Source organism: Paralichthys olivaceus, chromosome 1, assembly GCF_024713975.1.
Source record: "Paralichthys olivaceus isolate ysfri-2021 chromosome 1, ASM2471397v2, whole genome shotgun sequence".
Lineage (NCBI taxonomy): Eukaryota > Metazoa > Chordata > Actinopteri > Pleuronectiformes > Paralichthyidae > Paralichthys > Paralichthys olivaceus.
Window position 1 is genome coordinate 14572197 of NC_091093.1, and position 16001 is coordinate 14588197.

The 16001-nt window shown below is 40.6% G+C and overlaps 2 protein-coding genes across 2 annotated transcripts in view; one reads left to right on the forward strand and one right to left on the reverse strand.

Annotated features, from left to right (window-relative positions):
* ddx21 (DEAD (Asp-Glu-Ala-Asp) box helicase 21) lies at nt 1-9600 on the forward strand. Its single transcript, XM_020098809.2, has 16 exons — nt 1-182; nt 1177-1404; nt 1577-1687; nt 2008-2080; nt 2919-3097; nt 3232-3349; nt 4045-4230; nt 4419-4564; nt 4847-4996; nt 5792-5953; nt 6196-6315; nt 6530-6603; nt 6707-6866; nt 7661-7795; nt 8357-8401; nt 8515-9600. Exons 1-16 carry the CDS (start codon nt 99-101, stop codon nt 8764-8766), a joined length of 2223 nt encoding a protein of 740 aa, XP_019954368.2. The 5' UTR covers nt 1-98; the 3' UTR covers nt 8767-9600.
* Nucleotides 8514-16001, reverse strand: part of chs1 (chitin synthase 1) — a 24028-nt gene continuing 16540 nt past the window's right edge. Inside the window, exons 30-35 of the mRNA XM_020098935.2 lie at nt 15710-15814; nt 15162-15272; nt 14640-14777; nt 14419-14498; nt 14031-14097; nt 8514-11290 (exon numbers count right to left, since the gene is read on the reverse strand). Coding sequence (XP_019954494.2) covers nt 11210-11290; nt 14031-14097; nt 14419-14498; nt 14640-14777; nt 15162-15272; nt 15710-15814 — 582 coding nt within the window. The 3' untranslated portion in view covers nt 8514-11209. The remainder of the gene's footprint in view (nt 11291-14030; nt 14098-14418; nt 14499-14639; nt 14778-15161; nt 15273-15709; nt 15815-16001) is intronic.

Here is a 16001-nt window from a genome sequence, read left to right on the forward strand (position 1 = left end):
CACAACCGCGCTCGCGCCGCCTTGCGCGTTCCTTTCCATCCGCGCGCCCGTAGACTCGCCAGTGTGTCCACGTTGAGGGGAAACATCAGGGAAGAGAAATGCCGTCTAAGATCATGTTTGACACCGAGGACCGAGCCCTGGAGGACGAGATGGACACCGCCAGCGAGGTTAAAGCCCTGAAGGTGAGCGCAGAGGCTCCGTCCACCGACAAACACACGTAGAGTGGACGTGCTAACCAGGAAGCTAGGCTAACCGACTAGCTAGCTGTTGGCAAACAGGCGTAGCATTGTGTTGTGAACTGTGAAACGCTGCTTACATCGTGTAGTTAACGTGAGTGGCTGTGAATCGGTGTTGTTGTGATGTTAGCACCGCGTGTAGACTGACTATGTTGGAGTTTGGTTAGCTGTGGATCACATGTTCTGTCCACGTGTTACCGAAAAAGCATGGACGCCTTTAAAACACCAGATGCACGTGTTTGTATCTGGGCTGGTGTGTGCGCGCGCACGTCGATCAGCTGGGCTCATCAGCTGTCCGGCAGGTTGACTCCTCATAAGAAATGTAAATGATCGTGACTGGAGCTGCTGCTATTGATTCATATTATTGCGCATTACTGATATTTTCATTACCCACTTACATTAAGATCGGTTGCATTGTTTTGTGAAACTTTAACTGCTGTTTCCACGACCTTACCTCTGATGATATTTTGATATTACTTTTGACATCAATTTAACAGCAGTTCATAGAAACTAAAGTTTGGTTGGGATTTCTACGACAAGGCAATCAAAGTGCTTTACCTAACGTTTAAAAGGTATCAAGACAGTGTTCAAGCAACATAAGACAATACATAAAATAAGCATTAAAGCATTTGGGTCTAAACCATTTAATTACTTTATAAACCAACTGCAGGATTTTGAAGTGGATTCTTTGACAGCCAGGGAGCACTTAATTATTTTAGAACGTTCGTTAGTGAAGACTTGAGCAGCAGTTATAATTATTATTTTGACATTACTGGAATAATTTGATCTTTTATTGGAATGTTATCGTTTAAGTTAATAACATTCAATGCAGTGTCTATGTGTAAAACAGATATTTGAAATGGAGGGTTGAGTAGCTTCACCGAATTTGATTTAATTCAAACCTATTTGTCTTTATTATTTCTGTTAAATAATAATAAAGAAAAAGAACAAGGAGGAGAAGAAGTTGAAGAAGAAGCAGTCTGAGGAACAAGAGGAGCAGGAGGACCCAGACTGTGAACCTCCAGCACCGAAGAAGAAAAAGAAAAAAGAGAAGCTGGCAGCGGACCAAATTAACGGCCATGATGAGGCCACAGACATGAATGGCAACAGTAACGGTATTGAAACACCAAAGAAGAAGACTAAGAAGAACACTGAAGGAGACACAGAGGTCAGTGCTTTATTGTTTGTGTGTATATGAAGTAGATAGGGTCATTGGATGATCTGTTCTGTTAAAGGCTACAGAGGTGATTCCTGACAGAAAATAATTTTGTTAATATTAATGTAATTACAGATTCTCTGGTTATGCTCTGGTAAAAATGTTATCTCTGTCTCCACTCCAGAAAAAGAAGAAGCAAAAGAAAGCAACTGTAGAAGCAGAAACCAATGGACATTCCACCCAGACACCGTCACCGCCGAGTGAAGAGTCGACCAGTGACAGCGAGAAAGAAACGGTACGACTCATGGACGGAAAAGATCCAAGAAATGTGTGAAACAGAATTAGACTGATATTGTGAGAAGACTAGAGATGCAAAGAATCATCTCACGGCGCGGGTTCTCTTCGCAAGAAGCCGCTAAATTTGTTCAATCCGAATCAACTAATTTTGGGTCCACTAAAGGTTCACTAAAATGATTCCACTTGATTGAATTTGCTTTTAATGGCGATACAACATAGATGTTATGTATCTTTGCCTTGTTTTTTTATGGAAGCTCTTTGGGGTCAGCTTTAGAGAGAGAAAATACTTGCATAGCCTGATTGTGTTTATCTGTTTAGGAAACACCAGAGCAGAAGGAAGGGGCCTTTTCCAACTTCAGGATCTCCGATGTCACCATCAAAAAACTGAAAGGTAAGCATCATATTTACATCATCATTGGTTTTCACCACTGATACTTGAGAGAACAGGTATACTGCTACATGTCCAAAATCTGTTTTTTACAAAGCTAAGTAGTCTGTGTGCTTTACTGAACTTAACTTCATAACTTCTTTAAGATTTTTGAGCACTTCTGTGTGTTTTGGGTCAACCTTTGTGAAGTGATCTCATACTAAGGTGCAATTTTCTGTTGTTAAGCCCAATTCATGCTTCTGCGTAAAAGCTCCACTGTAGTCTACGTGTAGACGTGTACCTCTCACAGAGCCCGGCTCCGTACCCTGATGTGCACCTCCCCAATAATGTTACTACGTATCGAGGCGACGCAGACTGCAAGAGCTGTGATTGGTCCGACTCTCTTGCCGCCATTTTTGAATTGAGTTGAAGGAATGAGCACGGTTGAATTCTTTCTTTTCTTGGGTGCTGTTCTTTAAGAAAAAGGAATTGCTCTTGAACATCTATCAGCTCCAACACGATCCGCTCGCCATTGTTCTAGAGTAAACAGATGCCAGAAAATATGTAAATAAGTGGACGAGAAACATGAAGACACTCAACACCAGCATAGAAACTCAGAGTCGTGTCCACTTTCACTGACAATGACTCAAAGTTGTCAATATATTGAGAGACAAAACTGTTTTTGTACTGAAAATGTCCTCTGGAGAGTTAACTATGGACTTTGGAGCTCAATAATGTCTGTCCCTCTCCCTGTTCTCTCATGCAACTTTCTTCCCCTTCTCTCTCTCTCTCTCTCTCTCTCTCTCTCTCTCTCTCTCTCTCTCTCTCTCTCTCTCTCTCTCTCTCTCTGTCACTGTCTCAGCTCGGGGAGTCACTTACCTGTTTGACATTCAGTCGAAAACATTTAATCCAGTGTTTGATGGAGAAGATGTAATCGCTCAAGCTCGAACAGGAACAGGAAAGACTTTCTCCTTTGCCATCCCATTGGTGGAGAAGCTCCAGAGGGATTCAGTGGTGCCGGTCAGAGGCCGAGCTCCCAAGGTACACACACACACACAATCTACCAATCACACTCACTCACGTATACAAATCACTGAAAACTAGCATCATCCAGTCTCAGGAGCAGTTGCTATCATGTTTACATAAGACTGAGTCTCCTCTCTGTCTGTCTGTAGGTCCTGGTGTTGACTCCAACCAGAGAGTTAGCGATCCAGGTCGCTAAGGACTTCAAAGACGTCGTCAACAAACTTTCCATCACTTGTTTCTATGGAGGCAGCTCATACAACCCACAGCGTAAGTCTCATGCTAAAACAGTCTCTTGCATAGAAGTGCTCATCATTAGACATTCATATTGGAGGCATTTTGGTCAACAGTTTTAAATAGATGTAAAAGGAAAAAGCAGAAACAGGAGCTTGTAAAGTCAGCAAATTAGTTTTTTTATGCCTCAGTGCCAGGTATCAGCCAGTGACTGGAGGCATTACGTTCTCAAGGTTTTCCGTACGTTTGTCCGTACAGCCGGCCCAATTCCTCAAATTTGGCACAAATAATCAAGGATGAATTGATTTCGGTGGTCAAAGGTCAAGGTCACAGCTCAAAAACATGTTTTTGCTCTTGAATGTGATATTTCAAGACTGCGTGGGGGAATTTCTTTAACGTTTGGTCAGTTGTCACTTTAATTTAAAGAGGAAGTGATTACGTTTCAGTGATCAAAGGTCACAGTGACCTTATATCAATCTGGGGAAAAAAAGAATGTAGAAATATGTTCACAGAAACTGCACTGGTTGGCGGAGCCATACAACAGTGGTGCAGTGGTTCCCGTCTTTTTTTTTCAACAACATACTTAAACGTAAAATGATCAGTTAAATTTATTACGTTTTTAACAATAATCAAAGATTTTCTTGACAGAAAGCAAATAACAAATGTTTAAATACACACAATAATTACAGATATTACATAATGACTCTCTCCATTTTTTCCCCCTCGTCTAGTGGATGCCATCCGTAATGGTATTGATATTTTGGTTGGAACCCCTGGTCGTATCAAAGACCACCTCCAGAACAACAAACTCGACCTGTCAAAGGTGAAGCACGTCATTCTGGATGAAGTGGACCAAATGTTGGACATGGGATTTGCAGAACAGGTTGAAGAAATTTTGGCTACATCATATGAGAGAGGTAAAGTAATCTGTGTGTGATGGTTTGTGAAATAAATTTGAAAAAGTAAAAAGTCTCAGATTAGATATAGCATGTTTTTTCTCCTCGTAATGACAATGGTGGGTTTTATCATCTCTCTCTGTATGTCTCTCTCTCTCTCTCTCTCTCTCTCTCTCTCTCTCTCTCTCTCTCTCTTTTCTCCTCTTCAGAAAACGACTCCAATCCCCAGACGCTGCTGTTTTCAGCCACCTGCCCCCCCTGGGTCTACGACGTGGCCAAGAAATACATGAGACCAGAATGCAAACATGTTGACCTGATTGGCAAGAAAACACAGAAAGCTGCCACAACTGTGGAGGTAAGTGTGTGTAAGAAAGGGCGAGAGGAATGTGATGGATTTCACAATTGCAGCATTTTTTAGCTGCAAGGCTTCGATTTTTTATAGTTTCCTGCAAGCAGGGGCAATTAAAATAATTGAGGCTCTAAGATAAGTTAAATAATATCTCTCTCATGGAAGCGCAAGTTAATTTGCAATAACACTACTATTTTTATCATGAACATCGGTGGAGTAGATGGAGTTAGTCTGCCAGCAGGATAAATGAAAATGTCTTTTTCTCCCTCTTTCTTATTTCTTCTGAAGCATCTGGCCATCGCCTGCCACTGGTCACAGCGCGCAGCCGTTATCGGTGATGTCATCCAGGTTTACAGTGGCAGCCACGGCCGCAGCATCGTGTTCACTGAGACAAAGAAAGAGGCCAACGAACTCTCCATGAACGCATCCATCAAACAAGTACATCCACACTCCTACCTATACATACACATACCAACTTTAAAAAATATATCAGTACATTTTCAAACTATGTACTGGATTAAGCACTGCAGTTTATATTGTGTTCGCATCTCTCGTGAGAAGAGAAGAGCAGAGCCTCCTCTCTCATAATCAACACAGTCCTGACCCTTCACAGCACTCACACAACACACAGACAGCCGGTTACAGGACTCATTTAGACATGGTGTAAGGAAAAGAAAAGTTACTGCCGTCAAGCCAGCAGTCATCCGTATCTCCATGGTCAATCCAGCCGCTCCTAAACTTGGAGTTCTTCTGTATTCAGACCTAGGTACATGTTGAAATGGCCACAGAGCAGCTGACATAAGCCACTTTATTGGTCATTTTGCTCTCTAAAGACACATGATCCAGTATTAGAGACCCACATGAAAAGAGGCCATGAAATATTTAAAGCTAAAAAATACAGAGACATTATTTTTTGCTCATAATGCCCAGCCCTAATACATGACATTTTATTTATAGCGACAGTGGCGATTTATTACACCTTTAATAAAGTGTGATAAATCATGTAACAGAGTATAAACAATTAATTTTTGACAGTTTTGTTAGATTTGCAAGCTATGAAGCATTTATTTGTAAACCAAGGTTTTTCTGTTTTAATTTTCAAATTTTGTTGCAGAGAGTTTGTGTTAATGTCCCTCAGAGACATACCAGTAGACATGGAAAGCAGTAGCTACAATAAAGCAAGAAAATTAACTTGATTTCATGTCTCATTTTATTTTGATGTTATATTTTCAGAGCACACAGACCCTCCATGGTGATATTCCTCAGAAACAGAGAGAGATTACGCTGAAGGGCTTCAGGAGTGGGACCTTCGAGGTCCTGGTTGCCACCAATGTTGCAGCCCGTGGATTAGATATCCCTGAAATCGACCTGGTGGTCCAGTGTTCTCCACCCAAGGTGAGACATGTTGCCAGTATTTAACCAGGTTTTTATGACTGGTGCCATTTATTTGCGGTTAGAATAAACCAAGTAAGAATATGCACTGATTTGTACTCAAATTAAAAAATATATAATTTTCCTCTTGGTGGATCAGTGTTTACTGGACACTGCTTTATTAAGTTTTTGATGAAATAGAAATCATAAATGCATGTTGCATTTCCTTCCTCTGAACATATTCCCCTCTCTGCGGTTGTTGTCAGGATGTGGAGTCATACATCCATCGTTCAGGACGTACGGGCCGAGCAGGCAGGACTGGAGTCTGCATCTGTTTCTACCAGAGGAAAGAGGAAGACCAGCTGCGCTACGTAGAAAACAAAGCGGTATGTTCTTTTAAAAAAAAAATAATTATTTGGTCAAAGGAGGAAACAGAAGAGATGGAAAGAGCGAAATTATCAATACTCAATCAAATAGTGTGTGAAAACCAAAGATTTTATGAACTGGGAAACTGAGTTCACACATTCTGTACTGAGAACTGACAACTTCAAATGTTTCTGTATTGACTATTAAACTACATTTCATTTTGTGACCATCCAGGGTATCACATTCAGACGAGTTGGTGTTCCCACTGCCAATGACATCATCAAGTCGTCAAGCAAGGATGCTGTCAAGTGAGGATCATGGCTTACTGGCTCCACAAAGCCTCTGTCCCACTGAAATCTTCTTTATTGTGATTGTCTGATTGCAATGATTTTATTCTTTCATTGTGTCCAGGTTTTTGGACTCAGTTCCGGTCACAGCTATTGGATACTTCAGAGCTTCGGCTGAGAAGCTGATCGAGGAGAGAGGAGCAGTCGAAGCACTCGCTGCTGCCCTTGCCCACATCTCTGGAGCCACAAGTCTGGAGCAGAGGTCACTGCTGACCTCTGATGCTGTAAGTCATATACACAAACATACAGTGTATGCAACAATATGTTGCATACACTGTATAATAACCACTGCTCACCCTCACGCACCACTTGTTTTCCATAGAAGATAAAATGATGTGTGCTCGTGCCAGACTGTAGTGTTTATCTCACCTATAGATGTGTATATATAAAGTAGGACGACATGACAGCTCCCCAAAAGTGAAGTGTCTCAATCGTCGCCTCGGCTGGTTGGAGTGTCTATTGTTAGAGGGGACATGGACCAAACCAAAAGTCAAAGTACACGTCAAATAGATTAATCTCAAAGATGGTTTCTGTTATTTTACCTGTATTATCACACAAGAGTATGTTCAAGTGTTAAGTTGTCTGGGATCTTTGGTTATAATTAGTTATTTGATCCCGTACAAACGGGGTGAAATGTCATGATCGACAGCCGACACTAACTCAAGATTGGTTGAGCATGTGTATTGATGGGACCATCCCCTGATAGTTACTGCACAGTCTCTGCCCCCAAATGCCTAAGATGGCAGTGTTCGTATCCAGGATATTTTAGCTTCATTTCTGAACAGTGGGAGGTAGTGAAGAAGCATCATTCATCTTTATTCACACTCTCTGATCACAACACTGCAGCGGTGCTACCCTGCTATCTCTGTGGGTAGGGCAAACAAACAAAAAATAGGATAATCCAAAAAGTGAGAGAACGTTATTCGCTTAATATTTGAATTCCTCTTTTTTTGTTTTGCTTTTCGTTGATGTATAACCCTACTTTCACCTAATTTATTATTCCTTTTAATACTTCCAGGGTTACGCCACCATGCAGTTGGTGTGTTCTCAGGAGATGCATAATCTGGGTTACGCATGGAGATCCATCAAAGAACAACTGGGCGAGGACTTTGAAAACCACGTTCACAGAATGACCTTCCTTAAAGGCAAAACAGTATGTACTCAAACAAAAATGGACCTGGTGTTCTTTTCTCAGTTTTGCATTAAATTGCGTGGCATTGTGTGTGTGCATATATGAGCTTGAAGCAAAAGATACAGTTCACTGCATGAGTAGACTTTTGAGGAATCTTTTCACCAGGAAGAGAATATTTCATATTATGTCTGCACTTTTAAATGAAGAGTAGTGATTATCTGAATTTGGTTCAATGGGCTAATTAATGTTTGACATATTAGTGACTTGCCAAAAAAGCCCTCCAGTGCCATAAAACACAGTTATGCAGTTGTCAGAATAAATGAGAAACCCACTGGTAAATTAAATTGTAAATGGAGAACAGGACCCCTGTGAAATTTCTTAATATTTGATTTAGTTTATGTATACATTCAGCAACTCAAGGAACACTAATAGACAGAGCTTATTATCAACAGTAAAAAAAAAAACATCTGTGGCAAGAAACTTCTGTAGATGTGACCATTCTGAAAGTGCAGTGTGTACAGAGACTTCTCTGAAAGGAAGAGGGACAGAAAAACTCACCATCTCACCCATGTTTTCCAACAGGGAGTTTGTTTTGATGTCCCAGCTGACAAAGTCAAGCAGATGCTGGTGAGGACGACACTAATAATTCCCATCTGTTCATGTCATCTAAAGTAAAATTGAAATATTGTGTTTCTTGTTGAAGTCGAAATCGTTTTCACCCTGCTCCCTTTTCTCAACAGGAGGGCTGGAAGGATGGTCGCCGCTGGCAACTGACCGCAGCCACAGAGCTCCCAGATCTGGAGGAGAAGCCACACAATAACCGCGACAGAGGCTTTGGCAATGGTAACCGTGGCGACAGAGGAGGAGGCTTCAGAGGCGGAAGGGGACGTAATTTCGGGGGAAATGGCGGCCGCAGCAACGGGTTCAGGAACGGTGGCGGCAACAACAGAGGAGGAAACAAACGCAGCTTCAGCCAAGCTTTTGATTACTGAAGCACCAACCTGTGGACTGAGACTGGCAGTGGTTTTTATTGGCTGACAGTGATGAGGCGTGATGTGTGGCCGGTGGATATCTCCCAACATGACACAAAATGATAAACTGTCAAGTATTCACAGGTTTATAACATAGTACATTCAATTACATGTTATCTAAGGGATAGGGTTTGTTTCCAATTTGCCTCATCTGAAGAGTTAAAGATCAGATTTTCTGTGTACAGTGTACACAGTACCACTGGAAGCCTTTTTCTAATGCCTGATGTCTTTCTTTTAGGAAACGCATTAGATGAAACTCATGAAATCTGATCTGAACTGGTGTCCCTACATACATTGGCACATAATTCACTTGCTATTTGTTGCACAGGATCAAAAACACAGGTGAATCAAACCTGTCATGAAAATTTGACCTGAATTAAAAATTTGAACGTGTCATCCATCGAGTTCTAGGTAAAGTGTCACTCTTCTCTTTTTTTATTTTGTTATATTGGGTGTTTGGGGAACAGTGGCAGCAATTGCACTCGGGTCTTTGATGCACCCTCCTGATGCAACACTTTTAATCATGACCACTTGATGGCTCTGAGTGTGCAGTACCATGAAGGTGCAGTTGCTGTGTCACGTGGGAGGCGGTGTGTGTTTCTATCCTGCACTCACAGAAAACTGATTAAATGGGTTTTAACCTTTGCAGTTGTGCAGCCTCACCCTCAGCTGAAACCTCTCTCCCCAATAATATATTGGATGATTGCTTTGCAATTGCCTCTATTTAATATCTGTGTCTACTGCTTCCATTCATTTGAATGAAATGACTTACTCATTAAAAAAAGGTCAACTCAGGTTGTCTTGTGTTGTTTTTTGTAAGAGGTGTATAATGAATACTGTTTTATGGTGTAAGTTTCAATAATACGGTTTAACAGAACTTCACACTGCCGACCTTTAAGAACATGCAGTGAATGACTGGATCACAAACAATATTGTTAATGTCATCTGCTAATTTGGGGCTTAGTATATGGGACTACCTCTACACTATGTAGAGTAGAAAGTACTGCATGGAACACAAATTCTGAAGTATAATTAATTGTAAGGTCTTTGAATAGATGAGTCTCACCACACAGTTCTTCTTTTATAAACCTCACCAAATCCCACTTGCCCCCATGACCCTCCTGTATGTTTTTGTCTACAGAGACCTCTTAAAGGTACAGTTTGTGCAATTGAGTGACATCTAGTGTTGAAGTTGCATGTTGCAGCTGAACACCCCTCACCTCACCCTCTCCTTCCAAACATGAAAAAGAAACTGTGGAAGCTTCAGTTGTCATAAAAACTCAAAAGGTGTTTAGTTTGTCCAGTCTGGACTAATGTCAAAAACATGGCAGCCTCCGTAGAGAGGACCCCTCGATGTAAATATAAAGTATTTAAATATAAAGTATTTAAATATAAAGGGCCTTTTCTGGGGTAAAGAAAACTACATACAATTTACGTAGATGAAATGAACGAGTGAAAACATCATGAGGATTATTCTACTTTTCATTTCTGCCAATAGTTCCCTTTCACCTAAATCTCACACACTGGATCTTTAACACCCCACACACCCTATATTTTTTCAACTGCCTTTTTAATTGTACATTAAAATAATTACATTTCGGAGGACATATAGTAGTAGTAAACCTGTAGTGTAAATGCAAACTGGATGTAAATTTGAATAAGAGCAGATAAATAGAAGTTAGACAGGCAGCATTTTAAATAACATATTTGCAACTTTTAGACAAAAATTCTTATTTCAAAAATTTGCAGTTACACTTTTTTGTCAAACAAAAAAATGATCCAGACATTTATTTGAATCAAATAAAACCAAAATATATTTCCAAGCAGTCTATCATTATCAATAGTGAAACTGCATTTTTCAATTTTCTTCAATGTGATTAAACCAATACCATCAATATTACAGGCAACACATTAACTCACACTAGAAAGCATTTAAAATATAAAATACATGAAATTTGACATTAAAATGTTTGAAGTAATTCTCATAATATTTCATGTGCAAATATAGCATTTTAGAAATCTTACAGAACTGATACTGTGTCCTGGAAGTAACACACTCATTCCTAAATGTGACTTGACAAAGAGCTCAGATCTCATTTTTCTACATCCTCATTGTGATTCACAAAAAACATAAAAGGAAACGGATTATACTGATATTTTTTCTACCTTCATGAGATGTGCAACCCATATAACATACATTTTGTGATATTTCGATATGGATATTTAATTCATGATCTGATTCAGACATAATTCAGAAATAATAAATACAATTCTGAATTATTACTTTAGATCTGTGTGTGTAAACTTCACAACCCTCATTCATTGTGTTAGATCTCATTTGCCTCTGTGCCATTTTGCCTCCCTGGTGCACTGGTTGATGGGCTTTACTTGATGAAGGTGGGTTTCACTGACTCAGGTCTTCACTGGTAATGACGAGTCCATTTGCACTGTGGTTCTCCATAATGAGGACATCATCATCATCCTCCTAGAAGAGAGAGACACAAAAACTATCGATGGTCATACTTTATATACAATGATGGATTAGCACATGGGGAAAGTGGGTCCATGCCCTGGACCCTATGTTTTTAAATGTCCAGATTTAATCATGTGATGTTAAAGCATATATTAACAAATGTCGCTCAAATGTCCAGAATAAAAAGCTAAGGACAAAGATGATGGAGTGATGAACAAACATGACAGCACTTATGGTCACTGAAAAGGAACTTGTCCGGGAGTTGGACATTGACGACATGGTCAGAGACCAGAAGACAGCACGTATAGATCACTGCAGGTTCACAGCAGGTCTCTGTGGCTCTTTACTACATTTGATGTTCATTTATTTAAACTTTTATTAGAGGAAAGACCTGAACTGAAAGTCCCGACTGAGGACCAGAGGTGACCAGGTCTTTCTCCTAGTTTGGTTCTAATGTCTATTTTAATGATTTTATAATGTTTTATATGTTTTAATGTTTTGAGCTGAAACCATGACTGAGAATTGTATTTTTGGAGAGCCCTTATATACATATTCAGAATAATGTAAGCAGGCCATAAACAAGGAACCCTGAGTACATTTTATTTCTCTTTGTCACTTTTACAGTCATTTGTTCTGATGTGAGTATTTGGCGGTGTTGTCAGTATTTGATTGTGTGTATATGTGTGTATATGTGTGTGTGTGTGGGTTGTCCAGTGTCCAGCTCCTGCCATCCTTGTCATGGGGGGTAGTACTGCTCAGGTGACCTGTTTAATGGGTGAATGAATGTATCCGTGTCGCTCAGGTCTCTTTAACACTGACTCCTGATGTGATGTACTGAGCACCAAATGTTGACGAGTCATTTTTCATGACGTGTAAATGCAGCCTCAGAGACTCTGGAGTCAAACCCTGAGTTCCTTCATGTCCTGGTCACAGTGTTTATCACAGGGAGAGCAGCTCAGGTGGAGGACACAGCTGATCACCAATGACTCAATGATGCGTGAAACAGCGCCCCCTGGTTTGCAGTGAATGCGTTGTGTGGTGACAGGTGGTATTGCAGCGGGTCGACCTGAAACCGACGCAGGTGAAGTCAAAGAAAAGTCTGGACTCGGGTTAAAGTGACGGAGCTGCACTTTGTCTGCAGCCTCCATTGACCCGTGCGCACTCCGAACCTGGGGAAACCTCGAGGAGGAAGCCTGACAACACGGCAGCCGAGACTTTGACACCCAAACAAGAAGCACGGAGGGGGAATCAACCACGTGGATATCTCATCTGAACATCTCACCACCATGGAGGACAGCTGTCTTCCTGCGATAATAAAGGTGAGTCACCTGCTCCCCTCGTTCTCCTCCCGCTGTGGCTCCTCTGGCAGATCAGCTGCTGGAAACACGACTTCACTGCTGCCAGTGATGGGCTTTTTATTGCTTGTAATGCCTGAGATCAGCTGTGTGTGTGTAATATCATCGTGAAGCTTGCTGAAGCTAATCCAATATCAGACAGTGCACAGAGGCTGCTGGGGCCTGGAGCTGACTTAAACAACCCTCAAACCTCCGATGGTTTTCTTTTGACATTTCACTTGTACTTGTACCTTGTTTGGCAGCCTGTCATTTGTCTGTGCAGAAATCTGGGAGTTACCTGATGTTTTTCTTTATCATCCTTCCTTCTCTTTATAAAGTGTATACATTCTACAGCATGGTTTATATGATGCCATCATTTGCTTTAATAACTACCTTGCTAAGGACCACTGTTTGTACACATTGAGCCAGTTCTTACATCTTGATGAGGATCCTGCTGCTCATGTATTTTTTGCACACTTCCAGTATTTCCTCATTTGTAGAGATAGAAACATTAATTGATAGAACAGAAGATAGTAGTTGAGCACAGGCCCTCCAAACAGTAGTGTAAATGTATATAGTATCCTGGTATGGGCACTTTTGACCCCTTAAGTATCATAGGGCTTTTTTTCCTTCGTGCATAATGAGGAGATGGATTTAGTGAAACGACATTTATGAATGCAGTGTTCTGTTATGATAATGTGAACAAGGAATTCAATAAGCTTCTTTTTCAACTTTCCTCCTAACTGGGTAGATTTGACTAAGAAGAAGTCAATATTTATGGATTCAGAGCTCAGACAGTCAGACACATATGAGGACTGTGTGACTTTTGGGTTGTGTCACCAGCACACAGTAGGTGCTCTGCTCTGTCTGGGCCCTGGTGAAAGTATAATGTTGTGCTTCAATGTTGCTGCCACGATGAATTGTGGAACGGCATTATCTCCTTTCCTAACATAATAATAAAAGAGGGTGGTACAGTATATCAAATGATAAAGCAGATAAGATAGGAAACACTGAAGCTCCTTCTTATTATTTAGAGATTTCGACTAGCTCTTATAATGGCTGCCATTTTGATACTTCTCCATCATTTCACTCGTTAGGAACCTTCCTCAGCAAAAAGACTCTTTGTTTGGGAACCGTTGCATTTCAGTTTATGTACAGTGGCATAGAAATTAGAGATCACATTTCTTGATATTTTAAACAAGCTCACTTGTTCTTCTAATAATGCATGTTAACAAGCCATAGCCCTAACCAGCTAATTCAGATCCGGGTGGGGGGGGGGGGGGGGGGGGGGGGGGGGCGGGCAGGCAGGCATCTGCAGGTCTTGTACCTGACATGTTTGAGTATTTTAATAAGAAAAAAACAAATTTCCTGCAGTTTTATGTGAATATCTGTGTGTCTGTTGGAGTGTTGCTACTCACATCCTCTCTCTGTTTGTAGTCTTTCTCTGTGCTGCGATACGACACTACATGGATCAGAGTGTAAATCCTGCAAACAAAGAGGCACCGAGTTTAAACATAAGAAAAAGCTGCACAACAGATGTAAAAACAACAGGGGATATCATATTTCTCCGTAAAGGCAGGATTTATGTCAGAATTCCCCTGCTCTTGGTGGGAGAACATATTCAGAACTAGTTTAAAAACTTTTCTTTGCCAGTGAATCAAACTTCCAGTATCTGAAAGTTTGCTTCCTTGTCAAGGTCAGTGTATGCACGTCGAATATTTATCGAATATGTGTCTGAATATGAAGCTGTAAAAACTGGATGTGAAGTGACGAGATTTCTGCGTTTGTGTGTGTGTGTACACGTACCTGTGATATAACATAGCCAGGAACTGGATAAGGAGAAGAACAGCAAAAGACAACAGGAACATCAAACTGAGTGGCTCCACCTGTCAACACAAGTATCACAGGAGTAACTGTTAGTGGGATTTACAGTATCACTGACAGACATTCAAAAATATGTCAGAGTCCTCTGATAACTATCTCTATCTCTGAAGCCCCTTCATCAAGGACTGTGTGTTTGCTCCAACCTTGAGGTAATCCCCAGATTCACTCCCATTTGTATAGTATTTGGGGATCTTGATACTGATGACATCATTTCCAATGGCCTGCAGGAAGAAGGTAGCTACCACCCACAGCACGTTGATGATGAAATACAGGAAGACAGCCTGTAGGGAGGAAGGAGAATTTAATGCTATTTTCTTGCAACTCTACACTGAAATACCAAAATTTAAATTGTAATGCCTTTAATGGTAGCTCGAGAAAAGAGTCAAAAGTGTATGTGCCCTCAAACTGGAGGGAAATTCTAACTGTCAAATTTTAAGATCAAAAATTGCCCCATGATTCCATTCAATTCCTGAATAACATAACGGGAGCAGTCAGCAGTCCAGTGTGAGAATAACTTTAAATAGATCCTGGTGTCTGCATGCTGACCACCAGGCCATAAAATTGCACAGAAACACTAAAGATTTGTTTGGTGTCATAGACATAACTACCAGCACAGAACATATTTGCACAAACCATAAACACAGTACAGTAACAGTAAATCAGACCTTGTTGCGCAGTGACTTCAGCTCCCTGGTCACCTCGTCTTGATGTGCTTTCACGTCAACAATAGGCTTCAAGTAGCGCTCGAGTAATTTGTTCCAGAAGTCTTGTTCACCCTAAACAAACAAACACAAATCCATATGCACAGGAATTTATTTTATGATTAATTTAAATTAAGGCAAATGTGGAAGGAAGGAACTTAATGGGTCACTTGTTCAACCTAATTGCTCCATTTTCCAAATATTAATTTTCATCTGCCTGAGGCGTTACCAAATAATCATGATATTTCATGTTGGTTGCTTCCCTTTTTTTTTTTTTTACTATACCCTCATTAACCTAATGATTGAAAATAATGCCAGATCATCAATCTATATTAAGACCTAAACACCTCTTAGACGTGTCAGAAGTGAAGTATTGTTGTGGTAATACTTAAATTGCTATTTGTTTATCTGTACAGAAAATGATTTTCAGTGTTCAGTGTAGCTGACTCGTCTCTATAGCTGCTGTTAAGTATTTGGTTCTCACAGACCGAGAGGCTGAATCAGTCTCTTACCTCATCTAGTTTTTGCACCTGCGGGGCGATGAGTGTTTTCTCAATGGCTCTCATTACTCTCTTCTCCAGTCTGTTCATTTGACTGGTCTTAAGGATACGCCGAGCCTGAAAGATAAGAGTCTCTCACTCAGTCATTCAGTCATTCCTCTTCTGCAGTTAAGTGTTAATGTTGGTTTTCATGTAAATTAAAAGCCTGGGAAATAGAGGCACTAATGTGCAATATAATGAATAGTAAATTCTCTAGAGTATGTATTTATGCATTTCTAAGAACAACACATTGTTTTTGTATGAT

What these genes read in the sequence shown, in the direction of transcription:
- ddx21 (XM_020098809.2), top strand. Translation starts at nt 99, where the DNA reads ATGCCGTCTAAGATCATGTTTGACACCGAGGACCGAGCCCTGGAGGAC. An exon ending in GCGAGGTTAAAGCCCTGAAG is followed by an intron (nt 183 to 1,176) that starts GTGAGCGCAGAG and finishes ATAATAATAAAG; the next exon opens with AAAAAGAACAAGGAGGAGAA. An exon ending in TCCAGTGTTCTCCACCCAAG is followed by an intron (nt 5,954 to 6,195) that starts GTGAGACATGTT and finishes GGTTGTTGTCAG; the next exon opens with GATGTGGAGTCATACATCCA.